At 41.5% G+C, this 21,154-nt stretch overlaps 1 protein-coding gene across 1 annotated transcript in view; it reads right to left on the reverse strand.

Moving 5' to 3' along the window:
• The window catches only part of LOC310782492 (neurobeachin-like), a gene marked incomplete at its 5' end in the record, with an annotated part of 447,634 nt that overhangs the window by 139,039 nt on the left and 287,441 nt on the right, over positions 1 to 21,154 (reverse strand). The window contains one exon of the mRNA XM_083643165.1: positions 1,063 to 1,142. Within this exon, the coding sequence (XP_083499291.1) occupies positions 1,063 to 1,142 (80 nt within the window). The remainder of the gene's footprint in view (positions 1 to 1,062; positions 1,143 to 21,154) is intronic.

Genomic DNA, 21,154 nt, shown 5'->3' on the forward strand with positions numbered 1-21,154 from the left:
AGCATGCGGGAGGATCACGCTATTCACCCGCACCCCCCCCCCCCCCCCCCCCCCACACCCCAACCAGAGGAGGCGCTAGTGCAGTGACCAGGACTCTTTCCCCACCAGCTTACCAACCACAGACACAGCCAACTGTGTCTGTAGGAACATCTGACTGAGCCGGGAATTGAACCCGGGTCTCTGTGGCGGTACAGTAGAACCCGGGTCTCTGTGGTGGTACAGTAGAACCCGGGTCTCTGTGCTGGTACAGTAGAACCCGGGTCTCTGTGGTGGTACAGTAGAACCCGGGTCTCTGTGCTGGTACAGTAGAACCCAGGTCTCTCTCTGTGCTGGTACAGTAGAACCCGGGTCTCTGTGGTGGTACAGTAGAACCCGGGTCTCTGTGGTGGTACAGTAGAACCTGGGTCTCTGTGGTGGTACAGTAGAACCACGCTCCTGATTCCATTAATTCTGTCCTTAGTGAATGCATTTTAATAGCAGAGCAGGAACATCATCACACTTGCATATAAACATTGAAACACGCACACACATCTATACATGCACACGCACACACAAAACAAAGCTTAGTATTGTCTAGTCTAGGACCTTAAAGGAACACTCCGCCCATTTTCAACCAGCTTTGTATCATTAGAACATCAGTAGTATATCAGAAAACTGTAAACTGTTTTGAAGTCTGTCATTTAATTTGACAGTTATTGAGTGTTAAAGTGTGGACCAGTGACATCACTGGTCCACACTTACTAAAATGAATAACTCATTAACTCAAATCAACTCTCAATAACTGTCAAACTAGATGAATGATGAATAGTTTGACAGTTATTGAGAGTTGATTTGAGTTAATGAGTTATTAATTTGAGTAAGTGTGGACCAGTGATGTCACTGGTCCACACTTTAACACTCAATAACTGTCAAATTAAATGACAGACTTCAAAACAGTTTACAGTTTTCTGATATACTACTGATGTTCTAATGGTACAAAGCTGGTTGAAAATGGGCGGAGTGTTCCTTTAAGGCATGTGATTAAGGCAATGCTATATAGTTTCCTGAGTAGGTGTACTGTACCTTTAATATGAGCTGTTTGAGGAAGAGCAGCATGAAGGCTCTGAGTGAGATGATCTCCTTTTGGGATGGCCGTGGTCCATCTGTACGCACACACACACGCGCGCGCACACACACACACACACACACACACACACACACACACACACACACACACACACACACACACACACACAATTTACTGTTATTCCAGATTTCTTAATCAGTTAAATAAATATGTAGCACACTCTGATGTTGACAAAAAAAATTGACCAAGGGGCTAGCTCGTAGCTCCATTTGTGAAGCCAATGCGGAAGTAACTTAAACCTGCATTCATTTGAATGGCCTGCAGGGGGGTGCCATACTTCTCACTTGATGTATGGCCCCAGTAAACACTTTCGTAATGAGTTTCTGGTCTCAATCACCAGTTTCAAAGTCTTCTTCAATACAGCATCATGTTATTTTTTTTAAATTGAGTCCCATTTAGAGTAAAATACATGATAAAAAGGCTACTAGTTTCGGGGCATGATTGTCAGGTCGCCTGTCTAGTAATCACGTAGCTCCACGACCGACCACGGACCAATAGCAGGCCACGCTGCGGCTCTTCTCATGCATATTCATGTCATTTCTGGCTCCAAATAACCAAGATGGTGACGGTGAAATGCCAACCTCGGGGCTTCAGAATGAGAGTCCAAAAACCAATGGGTGACATTACGTAGAGCTCTACGTCCACATACTGAATACAGTTGTGGGTCTAGGGGTTTTGACAGTACACTTCCTCTCTGCCAAAGAGAATCTAAATGACTTGAAGATACAGACAGCTGCATTGTGAGAAAACACTTCATCACTTTCATTTGTAATACATTTCTGACTTTTCACCCCTAGAGGCAAGTTGTTTATACTTTACAAACACACTAATCCAACTGATGGCTAACTTACAAACACATGAAAAATCATCCAAACAACCAATGTGTCTACCTTGTGTCTACCTTGATTTAGACACCTGATTGGTTGTTTGCTTTGGCTGGCTGCACAGTAGCAGAAGCCAGAAAATGATGAAGCTAAATACACAAAAGCACTTGAAGAGCAATAGAAGCTATTTCTCTCTATGTCAACTGCTGCTTTAGGAGTTTGGCACATTTTTCATTGTCAAACTATTTGGCAGTCATTTTGTGGTGATTCATAACCGCCACAGACGTTCATTACCTTTGAAAATGTACTTTAAACACCACAACCATTAATACAAATCATAATTCATGGAATTTCGTCTCTGGTGTCAGTTCTTTCTGAAATGCTGCTGCGTTTGGCTTCTAAATGTAAAGATAGAAAGTAGAGGCTTTAGAACTCCAAATTGCCTCTGAAAAAGTGCTTTCCAAACATTATTTCAAACGCAAAGTGAGAACTCGGATGTTACGGTGGGATTTTCAATGTTGTGGTTCTGCTTCATGGGTTTATGAGCTGCTTTAATACATTAGATCAGGGGTAGGCAAATTATTTTTCATGCGGGGCCACATGAGAAACCCAGATTGTGGCCGGGGGCCGAACAAATAATTGTCATGCCGTAACCCAGGAACTTTGATGATAGAGAGGACCACAAAAAAAGTCCTCGCTACCAAAGGGCCACATTTTGCTGAGGGTTGGGGGCCGAACGGCGCCGGCACGAAAAGATTTGGGGCATTTGAAGACAGGTTTAGAGGAATAAGTAATTTTAAATTAACAGTTGTGATGTCATCATTCGTCTTAAACACCAATATTTGATCATTTTCTCACTCCTATGTCACCACCTGCTCTCCCTGCAGGGCTTGAAATTAACTTTTTTGACCACCTGCCAATATGGCTGCTAGATTTTAAAGTTACCAGCCAATTAGAATTTCCACTAGCCAAAATGTTTTTCTTGAAATAAACCAGAATATGAGTGGGTTAATTTAAGCATAAGTATCAGTAAGTGGCCCGGGATTCTCAAAGCCTGTGTTGAGGGTCATACGAACAAAAATGAACTCTTGAAGCTAAAAGAAAATCCAAAACCAACAAGTTAATTATTTACATTTTTACTTCAATGTAGAACAGTCATGTCTTACACATGAGATTACTTTCAGCCTTTTAGTCGTAAAGATTATTGAAAGATATTCCATATTCCAGACTGAAATGTTATATTATTGGCCAGAATGACATGAACATTTGGACACTTATTCAGCGGGTATCTTGCATGTTGCGTTCAGGTGCACTGCAAAAAAAAAGAAAAAAAATCCTGTTGCAATTCCAGCGCGGGCCACAGAGGTGGCGCTCGCGGGCCGCATGTGGCTTGCGGGCGCCACTTCCCCAGGTCTGCATTAGATAGTGATGCTTCATGGCTTTATGAGGTGCTTTAATACATTAGATAGTGATACACCTGTGATGCTCACCCCCTTCTCACTAATGGAAGAAGGTGGCAAATGATAGTCTGAGGAATTGATTCTGATCAAAGCAAGAATGATGTCAGACCCTCCTTTTAAAAATAGCAGCATTGTCCTCGGTCAGAACTCCCTCAGCGACCAGCCAACCTTGATGTAATGTATAATGTTAGGAATATTGATGTGTGTAGTTAAGGAACAGACAGACAGCGTGGCGTGTCGTTAGCTTGTCTCAGTTTACTTAATACTTCTTCTACGTTGTTGTTACAGGTCACTTCACAAGTAGGTAACTTAACAGCGCCCCTCAGGCTAAACATAAGTACAACATCACATCTCCTTTCTTTTAAGCAGAGCATCAGGATACAGTATACCATTATCTTTAAATTTGCTTTGTTCTGAAATTAGCTTCTTTCAATTTACTTCGTTTTTTTTTTTTTTTTTTTTTACTTAAACATTTATGCAATGCTGCTTTCAACTCAGAATAAACATTAACCAAGAGAATGCTACCTGTAATGTAACAACGCTAACTCAACTTGACATTTCCACACTTTGTGTCATCTACAGCAAATAACGTTTCGGGGGTTTAATCTGTCTACCAAAGCGTGATGTCTTTAGTGGAACTGCTGTAGTCACTAGAGGTGTTACAGTTTCTTTCACAGGGGATGGAACAGGTGTTGGCATCCCTCCGGTGTCTGCTGGTTCCCAACTAGATGCCGTGACGTTTTCCTGTTCCTGCTCTATACTGTCCGGTTCTGGAAAACTGTCCTCTCTGCTCTTCAGCAGGTGTCGCCGGTTCCTCCGAAATGTACTGCCTTCAGGTGTTTGGACCACAAAAGACCGTGGCTGAACATGGCTATGTTTCACAACAGCTGGCTGCCATGTTTTGCCAACTCTGAACCTAACAGTCTCTCCTTCCTGTAGCGTAGGCAGGTCTCTCGCACCGCGATCAAAGTAGTGTTTCTGTTTCGACTGTCTTGTCTTCATGCGCTCCTGCACTTTCTTGTAGAGCTGAGGCTTTAACAGTAGTGTAGTCACTGGCAGTTTTGTTTTCAGTCGTCGACCCATCAACAGTTGGGCAGGCGACAGTTTCACTCCATCCAAAGGTGCATTTCTGTACTCAAGAAGAGCAAGATATGGGTCTCCTCGGCTCTCTCGTGCTTTCTTGAGCAGGTTTTTTATCGTTTGGATCGCTCTTTCGCTTTGGCCGTTTGATTGTGGGAATCCTGGGCTTGATGTAGTGTGCTTAAATTCCCACTCTTCTGCAAACTGTCTGAATTCTTCACTCGCAAACTGCGGTCCATTGTCCGACATGACTTCATCTGGAATTCCATGTCTGGCAAACATGGATTTAAGAGCTATTATGACATGCTTGCTTGTTGTCTGGGGGAGTTTGGCAATTTCCGGATACTTTGAGTAGTAATCTACACAGAGTAGATATTCACTTTGATCAAAATGGAAAATATCCACACCCAGTTTTGCCCATGATCTGTCTGGAATGTCATGGCACAGAAGTGGCTCTTTCACATTGCTCTTTTTGAAAGTGTTACAGACAGCACACTTCAACACCATGTCCTCAATTTGTTTAGACATGCCGGGCCAAAACAACACATCTCTTGCTCTCTCTTTGCATTTGACGATCCCAAGATGGGCTTCATGGATTTTCTTAAGCATTTCTGCTCTCAGTGTTTGAGGGACAACGAGTCTGGAGTTCTTAAACACAAGTCCTTCTGAGCAGCTGAGTTCGTCTCTGAATGTCCAGTATTTCTTTATTTCAGCTGGAACTTGGTTAACGTGGTCTGGCCACCCCGACTGAACCGCTTTTATCACCAACTGCAGTTCATCATCCTCTGCTGTCGCAGTTTTGAACTGACTCAGTTTCTCTTCTGAGATTGGAAGGTGTTCTGATAGAAGATTAACTTCTATTTCCTCCTCTAGTAGTCCTTCAGCCTGTTCATGTAGATACGCTCTGCTGAGTGCGTCTGCTATGTGCAAGTCTTTTCCAGGTTTGTAGGCTACTTGCAAATCAAAAGACTGCAGTCTCATCAGCATCCGCTGCAGTCTGGGAGGTGCTTTTTGTAGTCCCTTTTTGAACACTGACTCCAGTGGTTTATGGTCACTCTCGACCTGTACCCGTTTTCCATACAGATACTGTTTGAACTTTTCACATCCATACACAATGGCTAGGAGCTCTTTTTCGATCTGCGCATATCTTTTCTGTGTGTCAGTAAGAGACCTTGAGCCGTATGCCACTGGTTGTCCTTCCTGCATTATCACAGCTCCCAGTCCTTCAGAGCTTGCATCTACTGACAGCGTGACTTCCTTGTTTACATCATAGAATTTTAGCACTGGGGTGTCGCTTACCAGTTTCTTCAACTGTTCAAAGCTGTGTTGTTGCTGTGCATCCCAATGCCATGCAACATCCCCTTCCAAAAGCACTCTCAGCGGCGCACTTACATCAGACAGGTTCGGGATGAACTTTGAGAGGTACTGCAACATGCCTAAGAATCTCAGCAGTGCAGCTTTGTCATCTGGTTGTGGCATGTCCACTATTGCTCTGATTTTTTCTTTGTCTGGCTTGAGGCCCTCTGCACTCAGAATATGTCCAATATATTTGATCTCAGTCAATCCAATTTTGCATTTATCTTTGTTGAGCTTGAGATTGATACATCTTATTCTGTCAAGTAGCTGCCTCAGCCTTTTGTCATGTTGTTCCTTGTCTGCGCCCCACACCAGTATGTCATCCATGACGTTCACGACTCCTTCCAGGTCCTCCAGTCTCTGAGCAATGCACTTCTGAAAGACCTCTGGAGCTGACGAGATGCCAAACGGAAGCCGTTTGAACCGGTACCTACCGAATGGTGTGTTAAAGGTACATAACTTCGAACTGTCCTCATCTAGCTGGATTTGCCAGAACCCATGGTTTGCGTCCAAAACCGAAAAGAACTTTGCATTTGGCATCTCTGCCACAACCTCCTCTACTGTCAGTAGGGGGTAGTGTTCTCTCTTTATGGCGTTGTTGAGATCCTTGGGGTCAATGCAGAGTCTTATCTTTTTGTTTGGCTTTCTGACAGTGACCATGCTGTTAACCCAGTCAGTTGGTTCCGTTTGTTTTTCAACCACACCGAGTTTCTCCATCCTATCCAGTTCACTTTTTATGTCGTCTTTCAGTGCTAGAGGTACCTTTCTGGGTGGGTGTATGACTGGCGCTATTTCTGGATTAACCTGAATGTGATGCTGTCCAGGTACACACCCCAACCCCGTGAACACGTCTTTGTATTCCCTCAGGATGTCTGTTTCCACTTCCTTGTCCACCTTATAGAGTCTTTTTATTAGTCCCATCTGTGTGCTGGAATCTCCTCCTAAGATAGCTGGGAAGTCGGGTTCTATTATCTGGAATTCCAACTCATGCACTTCATTTTTGTACTCACACTTCAGCTTTGCCTTGCCCAGTGGCACCACCTTGTGGCGGGAATATGCCACCAACCTGGTGCTGGACTCTAATAATGGCACATCCTTTCCAGCCACTTGTTGAAAGGTTGTTATAGGCAACACGTTGCAGTCTGCCCCCGTGTCTAATCTGAATGTGAGCTTTTGGCCATTCACTTTAATTACTTCAGTCCACTTTTTCTGTTTTGTCTCTGTGCGAGTCATTTTTTTCTTTCCTCGCTTCTTTGACTCAAGAGCTCCAATGAACATTTCACTTTCTTCTTGTTCAATGTCATTAACACTCCTCTCCTTTTTCCAATAGCTTTCATTTGGCTTATTCGCTCTGCACATGCGACCAAAGTGATTTTTTCTTGAACACACTTTACATTTTTGGCCATAGGCAGGACATTTGCGAGGCTCATGCTTGTATCCGCATTTATTGCATTCAATCTTATCATTGACACTGCTGTCCTTGGCCCTTTTCGTTAGCTTCATTTTACTTAGCTTGTTCACCGTCACTTCACTCTCTTCATGTAAAGCTTTCAGGTGGCTTTGTGTAGCTTCATTAGCTCTGCAGATATCAACAGCTTTACTCAATGACAAGTCGGCTTCTCTGAGCAGCCTGGCTCTCACCTGATCATTTGTGACTCCACACACGATGCGGTCTCTTATCAGCGACTCTGTGAGCTGCCCAAACTCGCAGTCCTTTGCTTTATTTTTCAGGTCAGTCACGTATGCGTCGATTGACTCACTCTTCGCTTGGACCCGTGTGAAAAAAATGTGCCTCAGGTACGTTATGTTCCTCCTTGGTTCACAGTACTGCCGAAACTTATCCTTCAGTATGTCCAAGTCATCCACATCATCATCAAAATCCATGGTATTAAATACCTTTATAGCTTCGTCTCCAGCTACATGTAGAAAGGTTGCGCATTTCACCTTCTCCGTTTTCTCCGAGATGCCGCTAGCCACCAGGTACAACTCAAACTTCTGGATCCACGAACGCCAGTTTTCTGCCAAGTTTCCCTCCAGGCACAAACTGTTCGGCGGTTTTAGTTGCTCCATAGTTTAATTCTGACACCATGTAATGTATAATGTTAGGAATATTGATGTGTGTAGTTAAGGAACAGACAGACAGCGTGGCGTGTCGTTAGCTTGTCTCAGTTTACTTAATACTTCTTCTACGTTGTTGTTACAGGTCACTTCACAAGTAGGTAACTTAACAGCGCCCCTCAGGCTAAACATAAGTACAACATCACACTTGATTTTCCTCTTCAGACTCAGCTACACATCTACACTTCTACAGTCATTAACAATCCAACAGTGGATTTACTATTACACCCACACTATACATCTTTTATCATCACTCTGCATACTATTACACCCACACTATACATCTTTTATCATCACTCTGCATACCCAACCCTTACTATGACACCCACACTATATATATTTTATCATCACTCTGCATACTAGGGCTGTCACTTTTCATTCGAAATTCGAATGCAACTTCGAATGTGGGGGAGGGGTTCGTGTTCGATATGTAAATTGACTGTTCGATTTTTTTTTTTTTTTATGAACCAAAATTAACCAACTGCTGCTTGCTGGTAATGTTAATCCCATGTCAGAAAAAGTCTCCAGATTTGTCGCGTTAGTCTCTTCTGAGAAAGATTGTCTCCAGGGTCTGAAAAGTTGTCTCGAGTTGGATGCAGCCAAGTTTGTGAGGCAGTGTTGTGACTGTGAGCGTCCAAGCTAACACGTCGGGCTGATGCCCGGTGGCCTGCAGTGGGTTGCACCAGCTGTGCGTAAGTTGAAACGTAAGCTAGTTTGAACGTAAAGTCTCACTAAGTCCGAGTTTACGCACTACTAAAAATATTTGGGTTGCACCAAGTGAAATAGTTACAACGTAGGCATACGTTAGAACTTAAAATTTACACCTACGTCTTACTAGGTGTAAAGTCCTCCGTAAAATAGCAGTTGGCACGGATTGCAACTTGGCACCGTGGCGCATCGTTGTTTTGCGTCCGCAACGCGCTCTCTGTGATAAATTACACCCTTTGATATTTATGACTCACGCTTTTGTTTCCCACAAGCTGCAGCACTGCATACAAATTAAAATAACCGCAACAATTTAGTGAGGCAGGATGGTGGTATAGCCTACAATACTGATGAAGAGCTCACAGATAAACGTTAACAGTAAAATGAACCTAAACGAACGTTACTCAATAACGTTCTCATTTGATTAGTGTTGATGAAATATGAAAGCACTAATTTGCGGTGGGCAACATGTCCTGTTTTCACTCCACTTACTTAAACAACCGTAAATAAACACCGTTTCCACCGTGCTTTTCACTGATTGGTCACAGATACTGTACACGTCATTGTCTGCGACACTATTTTGGTTAGTATGGACTTTAGGGTCTACTAGTTAAGATGTACCTTACGTCTCCGTGGTGCAACCAAACAAAGACACAACTTTAGTGTCAAACTAACTAGTTTGAACGTAGCAGTTAGTGTGGACTTTACACCCTAACTTAAGACAGAACTTACGTTCAGCTGGTGCAACAGGCTGCTGGACTGAATTTTTTTTTTTTTTTTAATTAACCAAAACACTTCGAATATATTCGAACGAATTTCGGGCAATTAAAGTTCGTTCGAATTTTATTTTGGGAAAAAGTGACAGCCCTACTGCATACCCAACCTTACTATGACACCCACACTATACATCTTTTATCATCACTCTGCATACTATTACACCCACACTATACATCTTTTATCATCACTCTGCATACTATTACACCCACACTATACATATTTTATCATCACTCTGCATACCCAACCCTTACTATGACCCACACTATACATCTTTTATCATCACTCTGCATACCCAACCTTACTATGACACCCACACTATACATGTGTTATCATCACTCTGCATGCCCAACCTTACTATTACACCCATACTATACATCTTTTATCATCACTCTGCATACCCAACCTTACTAGGACACCCACACTATACATCTTTTGTCATCACTCTGCATACTATTACACCCACACTATACATCTTTTATCATCACTCTGCATACCCAACCCTTACTATGACACCCACACTATATATATTTTATCATCACTCTGCATACCCAACCTTACTATGACACCCACACTATACATCTTTTATCATCACTCTGCATACTATTACACCCACACTATACATCTTTTATCATCACTCTGCATACCCAACCCTTACTATGACACCCACACTATAGATATTTTATCATCACTCTGCATACCCAACCTTACTATGACACCCACACTATACATCTTTTATCATCACTCTGCATACTATGACACCCACACTATACATCTTGTATCATCACTCTGCATACCCAACCCTTACTATGACACCCACACTATAGATCTTTTATCATCACTCTGCATACCCAACCTTACTATGACACCCACAGTATTGATCTTTTATCATCACTCTGCATACCCAACCTTACTATGACACCCACACTATACATATTTTATCATCACTCTGCATACTATTACACCCACACTATACATCTTTTATCATCACTCTGCATACTATTACACCTACACTATACATCTTTTCTCATCACTCTGCATACTATTACACCCACACTATACATCTTTTATCATCACTCTGCATACTATTACACCCACACTATACATCTTTTATCATCACTCTGCATACCCAACCCTTACTATGACCCACCCTATACATATTTTATCATCACTCTGCATACCCAACCTTACTATGACACCCACACTATACATCTGTTATCATCACTCTGTGTACCCAACCTTACTATCACACCCACACTATACATCTTTTATCATCACTCTGCATACCCAACCTTACTATGACACCCACACTATACATCTTTTATCATCACTCTGCATGCCCAACCTTACTATTACACCCATACTATACATCTTTTATCATCACTCTGCATACCCAACCTTACTATGACACCCACACTATACATCTTTTGTCATCACTCTGCATACTATTACACCCACACTATACATCTTTTAGCATCACTCTGCATACCCAACCTTACTATGACACCCACACTATACATCTTTTATCATCACTCTGCATACCCAACCCTTACTATGACACCCACACTATATATCTTTTATCATCACTCTGCATACCCAACCTTACTATGACACCCACACTATACATCTTTTATCATCACTCTGCATACCAAACCCTTACTATGACACCCACACTATATATCTTTTATCGTCACTCTGCATACCCAACCTTACTATGACACCCACACTATACATCTTTTGTCATCACTCTGCATACTATTACACCCACACTATACATATTTTATCATCACTCTGCATACCCAACCCTTACTATGCCACCCACACTATATATATTTTATCATCACTCTGCATACCCAACCTTACTATGACACCCACACTATACATCTTTTATCATCACTCTGCATACTATTACACCCACACTATACATCTTTTATCATCACTCTGCATACCCAACCCTTACTATGACACCCACACTATAGATATTTTATCATCACTCTGCATACCCAACCTTACTATGACACCCACACTATACATCTTTTATCATCACTCTGCATACTATGACACCCACACTATACATCTTGTATCATCACTCTGCATACACAACCCTTACTATGACACCCACACTATAGATCTTTTATCATCACTCTGCATGCCCAACCTTACTATGACACCCACAGTATAGATCGTTTATCATCACTCTGCATACCCAACCTTACTATGACACCCACACTATACATATTTTATCATCACTCTGCATACTATTAGACCCACACTATACATCTTTTATCATCACTCTGCATACTATTACACCCACACTATACATCTTTTCTCATCACTCTGCATACTATTACACCCACACTATACATCTTTTATCATCACTCTGCATACTATTACACCCACACTATACATCTTTTATCATCACTCTGCATACCCAACCCTTACTATGACCCACACTATACATCTTTTATCATCACTCTGCATACCCAACCTTACTATGACACCCACACTATACATCTGTTATCATCACTCTGTGTACCCAACCTTACTATTACACCCACACTATACATCTTTTATCATCACTCTGCATACCCAACCTTACTATGACACCCACACTATACATCTTTTATCATCACTCTGCATGCCCAACCTTACTATGACACCCACACTATACATCTTTTATCATCACTCTGCATACCCAACCCTTACTATGACACCCACACTATATATCTTTTATCATCACTCTGCATACCCAACCTTACTATGACACCCACACTATACATCTTTTATCATCACTCTGCATACCCAACCCTTACTATGACACCCACACTATATATCTTTTATCATCACTCTGCATACCCAACCTTACTATGACACCCACACTATACATCTTTTGTCATCACTCTGCATACTATTACACCCACACTATACATATTGTATCATCACTCTGCATACCCAACCCTTACTATGACACCCACACTATATATATTTTATCATCACTCTGCATACCCAACCTTACTATGACACCCACACTATACATCTTTTATCATCACTCTGCATACTATTACACCCACACTATACATCTCTTATCATCACTCTGCATACCCAACCCTTACTATGACACCCACACTATAGATATTTTATCATCACTCTGCATACCCAACCTTACTATGACACCCACACTATACATCTTTTATCATCACTCTGCATACTATGACACCCACACTATATACATCTTGTATCATCACTCTGCATACCCGACCCTTACTATGACACCCACACTATAGATCTTTTATCATCACTCTGCATACCCAACCTTACTATGACACCCACACTATAGATCTTTTATCATCACTCTGCATACCCAACCTTACTATGACACCCACACTATACATATTTTATCATCACTCTGCATACTATTACACCCACACTATACATATTTTATCATCACTCTGCATACTATTACACCCACACTATACATCTTTTCTCATCACTCTGCATACTATTACACCCACACTATACATCTTTTATCATCACTCTGCATACTATTACACCCACACTATACATCTTTTATCATCACTCTGCATACCCAACCCTTACTATGACCCACACTATACATCTTTTATCATCACTCTGCGTACCCAACCTTCCTATTACACCCACACTATACATCTTTTATCATCACTCTGCATACCCAACCTTACTATGACACCCACACTATACATCTTTTATCATCACTCTGCATGCCCAACCTTACTATTACACCCATACTATACATCTTTTATCATCACTCTGCATACCCAACCTTACTATGACACCCACACTATACATCTTTTGTCATCACTCTGCATACTATTACACCCACACTATACATATTTTATCATCACTCTGCATACCCAACCTTACTAAGACACCCACACTATACATCTTTTATCATCACTCTGCATACCCAACCGTTACTATGACACCCACACTATATATCTTTTATCATCACTCTGCATACCCAACCTTACTATGACACCCACACTATACATCTTTTATCATCACTCTGCATACCCAACCCTTACTATGACACCCACACTATATATCTTTTATCATCACTCTGCATACCCAACCTTACTATGACACCCACACTATACATCTTTTATCATCACTCTGCATACCCAACCCTTACTATGACACCCACACTATATATCTTTTATCATCACTCTGCATACCCAACCTTACTATGACACCCACACTATACATCTTTTATCATCACTCTGCATACTATTACACCCACACTATACATCTTTTATCATCACTCTGCATACCCAACCCTTACTATGACACCCACACTATAGATCTTTTATCATCACTCTGCATACCCAACCTTACTATGACACCCACTCTATACATCTTTTATCATCACTCTGCATACTATGACACCCACACTATACATCTTTTATCATCACTCTGCATACCCAACCCTTACTATGACACCCACACTATACATCTTTTATCATCACTCTGCATACCCAACCTTACTATGACACCCACACTATAGATATTTTATCATCACTCTGCATACCCAACCTTACTATGACGCCCACACTATACATCTTTTATCATCACTCTGCATACTATTACACCCACACTATACATCTTTTATCATCACTCTGCATACTATTACACCCACACTATACATCTTTTCTCATCACTCTGCATACTATTACACCCACACTATACATCTTTTATCATCACTCTGCATACTATTACACCCACACTATACATATTTTATCATCACTCTGCATACCCAACCCTTACTATGACCCACACTATACATCTTTTATCATCACTCTGCATACCCAACCTTACTATGACACCCACACTATACATCTGTTATCATCACTCTGCGTACCCAACCTTACTATTACACCCACACTATACATCTTTTATCATCACTCTGCATACCCAACCTTACTATGACACCCACACTATACATCTTTTATCATCACTCTGCATGCCCAACCTTACTATTACACCCATACTATACATCTTTTATCATCACTCTGCATACCCAACCTTACTATGACACCCACACTATACATCTTTTATCATCACTCTGCATACTATTACACGCACACTATACATCTTTTATCATCACTCTGCATACCCAACCTTACTATGACACCCACACTATACATCTTTTATCATCACTCTGCATACTATTACACCCACACTATTAGGGGTGTCACAATATATCGTCCCACGAAATTTCGCGATAGTAAAACGTCACGATATGTATCGTTGAGATGAAATCTCATATCGTGGGGGGGGGAAAAAAAAAAAAAAAAAATTTTTTTTTTTTTTTTTTTTTCTCCAAAAAATAGACTAAGAAACGTCTTTGTTTGTTGAAGTTCAATGTGTGGAAAGTAGTTCAGTTGAACAAGTCTCTGAAGAGACACATGAGAAGTTATACAGGAGAGAAACCATTCAATTGAGTTTCTGGCAAAACTGAAGATGCATAAAAAATAGATTAAGAAAAGTCTTGTTGTTTGAGTTTGAAGAAAAACTGAAGATGCATGAGAATTTATACTGCTGAGAAACCTTTTAGTTCAAAGTAAATCTAAGTGACGGTGTAACTCATTCTATTTCAAGATAAGCCTTATCTCCAATCTCATGTTTTTTCTAGTTGTTATTGTAAAAACAATTTCCCACAACAGCATGTTTTGTATTTGTGCATTTCAAATAAAATACTACTTTTCCAGTCATATATTGTCATTATTCAAGTTTAAAAAAATATTGTTAAAATCGTATCGTATCGTATCGTTATCGTGAACCCAGTATCGTGATACGTATCGTATCGTGAACTGAGTGTATCGTGACACCCCTACACACTATACATCTTTTATCATCACTCTGCATACCCAACCTTACTATGACACCCACACTATACATCTTGTATCATCACTCTGCATACTATTACACCCACACACTATACATATTGTATCATCACTCTGCATACCCAACCTTACTATGACACCCACACTATACATCTTGTATCATCACTCTGCATACTATTACACCCACACTATACATCTTGTATCATCACTCTGCATACCCAACCTTACTATGACACCCACACTATACATCTTGTATCATCACTCTGCATACCCAACCTTACTATGACACCCACACTATACAGCTTTTATCATCACTCTCCATACCCAACCTTACTATGACACCCACACTATACATCTTTTATCATCACTCTGCATACCCAACCTTACTATGACACCCACACTATACATCTTTTATCATCACTCTGCATACCCAACCTTACTATGACACCCACACTATACATCTTGTATCATCACTCTGCATAACCAACCTTACTATGACAGCTACACTATACATCTTTTATCATCACTCTCCATACCCAACCTTACTATGACACCCACACTATACATCTTTTATCATCACTCTGCATACCCAACCTTACTATGACACCCACACTATACATCTTTTATCATCACTCTGCATACCCAACCTTACTATGACACCCACACTATACATCTTTTATCATCACTCTGCATACCCAACCTTACTATGACACCCACACCATACATCTTTTATCATCACTCTGCATACCCAACCTTACTATTACACCCACACTATACATCTTTTATCATCACTCTGCAGTGCATACCCAACCTTACTATTACACCCACACTATACATATTTTATCATTACTCTGCAGTGCATACCCAACCTTACTATTACACCCACACTATACATCTTTTATCATCACTCTGCATACCCAACCTTACTATGACACCCACACTATACATATTTTATCATCACTCTGCAGTGCATACCCAACCTTACTATTACACCCACACTATACATCTTTTATCATCACTCTGCATACCCAACCTTACTATGACACCCACACTATACATCTTTTATCATCACTCTGCATACCCAACCTTACTATTACACCCACACTATACATCTTTTATCATCACTCAGCATACCCAACCTTACTATGACACCCACACTATACATCTTTTATCATCACTCTGCATACCCAACCTTACTATGACACCCACACTATACATCTTTTATCATCACTCTGCATACCCAACCTTACTATGACACCCACACTATACATCTTTTATCATCACTCTGCATGCCCAACCTTACTATTACACCCATACTATACATCTTTTATCATCACTCTGCATGCCCAACCTTACTATGACACCCACACTATACATCTTTTATCATCACTCTGCATACCCAACCTTACTATGACACCTACACTATACATCTTTTATCATCACTCTGCATACCCAACCTTACTATGACACCCACACTATACATCTTTTATCATCACTCTGCATACCCAACCTTACTATGACACCCACACTATACTTCTTTTATCATCACTCTGCATACCCAACCTTACTATGACACCCACACTATACATCTTTTATCATCACTCTGCATACCCAACAGAGCTTTGATACAGTAAGTTCATCATAAATACTTAGGCAATCCTGATTGTCACTGCACACTTAGCTGTGTCGGGATGTTTTCATTTGACCTTTTATGTGAGCGACAACGGAACCAATACAGTCGGACAGAGTGTGTGTTTAAGGTAAGCAGAATCAAATGCATCTTGTTCTCTCAGAACACTTTAAAGTGCTATTTGACCCATAAGTGCTTAGCTAGCAGAAACCAGCAGAGAAACATCTAAAGATTGTGGGGGTGGAAGAGGAGGAGGCACTGGAGGAGAGGAAGCTTCCCTCACCATTTCTTTGTCACCATTTCTTTGTGTGAGCGCGTCATGCTAACTGCTACTGTAGCGTCATGTGTCTGGATCTACACTATGTGTGTGAGCGCGTCATGCTAACTGCTACTGTAGCGTCATGTGTCTGGAGCTACAGTATGTGTGTGAGCGTGTCATGCTAACTGCTACTGTAGCGTCATGTGTCTGGATCTACACTATGTGTGTGAGCGTGTCATGCTAACTGCTACTGTAGCGTCATGTGTCTGGATCTACACTATGTGTGTGAGCGCGTCATGCTAACTGCTACTGTAGCGTCATGTGTCTGGATCTACAGTATGTGTGTGAGCGCGTCATGCTAACTACTACTGTAGCGTCATGTGTCTGGAGCTACAGTATGTGTGTGAGCGCGTCATGCTAACTGCTACTGTAGCGTCATGTGTCTGGAGCTACAGTATGTGTGTGAGCGCGTCATGCTAACTGCTACTGTAGCGTCATGTATCTGGATCTACACTATGTGTGTGAGCGCGTCATACTAACTGCTACTGTAGCGTCATGTGTCTGGATCTACACTATGTGTGTGAGCGCGTCATACTAACTGCTACTGTAGCGTCATGTGTCTGGATCTACACTATGTGTGTGAGCGCGTCATGCTAACTGCTACTGTAGCGTCATGTGTCTGGATCTACACTATGTGTGTGAGCGTGTCATGCTAGCTGCTACTGTAGCGTCATGTGTCTGGATCTACAGTATGTGTGTGAGCGCGTCATGCTAACTGCTACTGTAGCATCAGGTTAGTGTCATGCTACTTCTGTTTGAAAGGTATTTTGTTGACAGGTTCCACTTTCAATAAAGCTCATGTTTATCTAAACACTTTCTCTTGGCTGCCTTTATCGTCTTTTACGTTTTGTTTACTTCTCTTTCTCTCTTTGCTCCTTTTATCTTAACTCATTCATGGCCAAATACGTCTTTAACGTCTTATCAGGAATGTGCCTCCCAGCCAAAGACGTGTTTGACGTGTTTTTGTTTTTATTAGTGCAGCGCGTAGTTCAAAGACTTCCCCAGCCTGTGACATGGTATCAGGTCCCTGGCCTCAAAAACAAGCCGACAACACGTGAACAAACAACTACCGCAGCTGTTGTTTTGAAATCGGTCGCCTTGCTGCAGGGCAGAGCGAACATGGATGAGTTGTTCGCGGTAGTCAAACCCGTGACCAACATGATCGATCCTGGTCCCGGACCCCGTTCCTGTGTGCCAGCCCGAAAGAGACGAGACGGAGTCACACGCAGCGGGTCGGTCATGGAGGGGCGAAGCAGAAGGAGTCCAGGCAGTGAGAGGGAATGATAAATCCAACGGGAGAAAGTAATCCAGAGATGTGTTGATCAGCGGAGGAATGAAGAAATGATTGATCAGTTTGACGGGTAATCCAGAGGGTGGTGAGGACGTGTTGAATAGCCCAGGGGAAAACGGGAACGATCAAACAGCAGGGAGGATAGGACAGGGAGACATGGACGAGGACGGGTGGACCAGAACAAAACAAAATAAACACACGAACAGCTAACAATAACGAAAAGTAAGGACGCGGGCAGAAGCGGCAGTCACAGCAGCAGACGCCAGCAGTACTCAGACCCGGAAACAACGTAACGAAGATAAAAGGGGGATCGTGTGTGTGTGTGTGTGTGTGTGTGTGTGTGTGTGTGTGTGTGTGTGTGTCTGTCTGTCTGTCTGTCTGTCTGTGTGTCTGTCTGCACACTCACTCACACTGAGTAAACTGTATTGTTGAATGTAAAAAAAGCACTTCATGTATATATATTGTATATTAGGGGTGCACCGATCACGTTTTTTGCCACCGATCACCGATTGCCGATCACCTATGAGAAATATCTGCCCAACCGATCATCGACCGATCACCGATTACCGATTACCGATCACCGATATATATATATATATATATATATATATATTTATTTATTTATTTTGTAAGCAGCTATAGCAGTCTATTATAGAACAGTTTCCATTTTACATATAGGCCTACATTTCATGCATCAAATTGAAAGTGCAGCACATTTTCTTTTTTTTCTACATCAATATTTTATATTTTGTAGGCTAAAGGAAACCGCCAACATGATTTTTTGTGTGTGAGATAATTGGAGCACAAGACTGTGTTGAACTAAATGGCTAGTAGTAGTCCAGTTCCCTCAGTTCAGTTTATAAAAGAACAAAAATCAGTCCACTTCGGGATTTCCATGTTACCAGTTCAATGCAGTTCAGTTCACTCAACAAAAATACTCCATTTTCCGGGATTTCCCTGTTACACAAGAAAAATATCTTCGACCCAAGTTAAGTATTTTATCGATTAAGCTAAAGCGGCTAAAGCTAACCGGAGCTATTAACGTTAGGAGGATACACGCAAATATGGATCAAACACGGACTTAACAGCATGCAAATGCCTCGGTAGGCGGGAGGACTGGAGGTAACTTCTCTCTGCTGAGTCTGCTGTAATCACCGGCTGATGTGTGTGATTCAAAGACGCAAGGGGTGTGTTGACAGTCTGGTGTGGTGTGTGGCTGTGTGGAGGTGAGTACACTGACGAAAGCCAAGCGTGTGCTTTGCAACACAATGATATAAACGTTAGAGCACAATATGAAAGTTAAACGATAGACATTGAAGACATGAAAATGGGCTGCCTCATGTTTCTCACGTGCAGCATGATCGGCTATGCGATCGGCGACAATAAAGAAATATCTGCAGCAGCAGATCACATATTTGAGGTCAAAATCGGCCGATACAGATTGCGTGCCGATCGATCGGTGCACCCCTAATATATATACTGTATATATATATATTTTTTTTTGTCATTTGTGTCATAACGAATAATATTTACATGTCTGATGTCAATATAAAAGAATTGAGAGCGAGTTCTGCCTGAGATTGTGTCCTTTACAAAAATGGCCTTTTCTCCTGTTTCTCTTCTCAGAGAGACCTTTTTGGTGAAAACAGGGTGTATATAAATGGCTATAAGTAGAGTACAGAACATGCTAAAAGCTCAATTTTTTTTCCTGGTGAACCCAGAGACGTACATCTTCATTTTGAGGTATTGCAAATCACTTTGGTGCTAATAGATAATTTACTGTGGGTCTTGAAAGATGACCAACAATTATGAAAATCTTTGGCCTGAGCTAAATATTGGCAGTCCTAAACTGGCCATGAATGAGTTAATCTGACTCCACAGTTTTCTCCAGTCATTGTGCAAAACAAATTAATGTTCTTCTGCGAGACAATGACAACCTGGAAATATAAAGACAGAGAGGTTTCTTTTAATGAGCCTGTGCATGTGTGTGTGTGTGTGTGTGTGTGTGTGTGTGTGTGTGTGTGTGTGTGTGTGTGTGTGTGTGTGTGTGTGTGTGTGTGTGTGTGTGTGTGTGTTATTTGGAGTTTGTGTGATCGCTTTGTGTGTGTGTGCGTGTGTGTGTGTGTGTGTGTGTGTGTGTGTGTGTGTGTGTGTGCATGTGTGTATGCTCAACTCTGTATGTGTTTGTACTGACTTTGGGTCTCCTGCAAGTATACACGTGTTGATTTGACCAAAAATAATTATGTGAACACAAATTTGAAAATAAAAGAGGGAAACAACTTCTTATTTGGAGTTTGTGCGATCACTTTGTGTGTGTACCCCTCCACATTTTGTCCGTCCTCCCAATGCGTCTGACACTTGATTGACATAAAGATCGAGCAGCCTGCTGCTGTTAAGAGCTGTGTTACGTTAGGTTAGGTTAGGTTGGACAACTAACGACTGTTTGCATTCTAAACCGTGCGAAACGTATGCTGAAAAACCATGCGGGAGTCACTTCATTCACAACGCAATGAAAGAACGACATAAAAATGTGTGCAAAGTTGCAAACGACAAGACTAAAAACAAGACTGAAATAGTATCAGCTTCCAG

This window comes from Poromitra crassiceps, assembly GCF_964638095.1.
Source record: "Poromitra crassiceps genome assembly, chromosome: 1".
NCBI classification, from domain to species: domain Eukaryota; kingdom Metazoa; phylum Chordata; class Actinopteri; order Beryciformes; family Melamphaidae; genus Poromitra; species Poromitra crassiceps.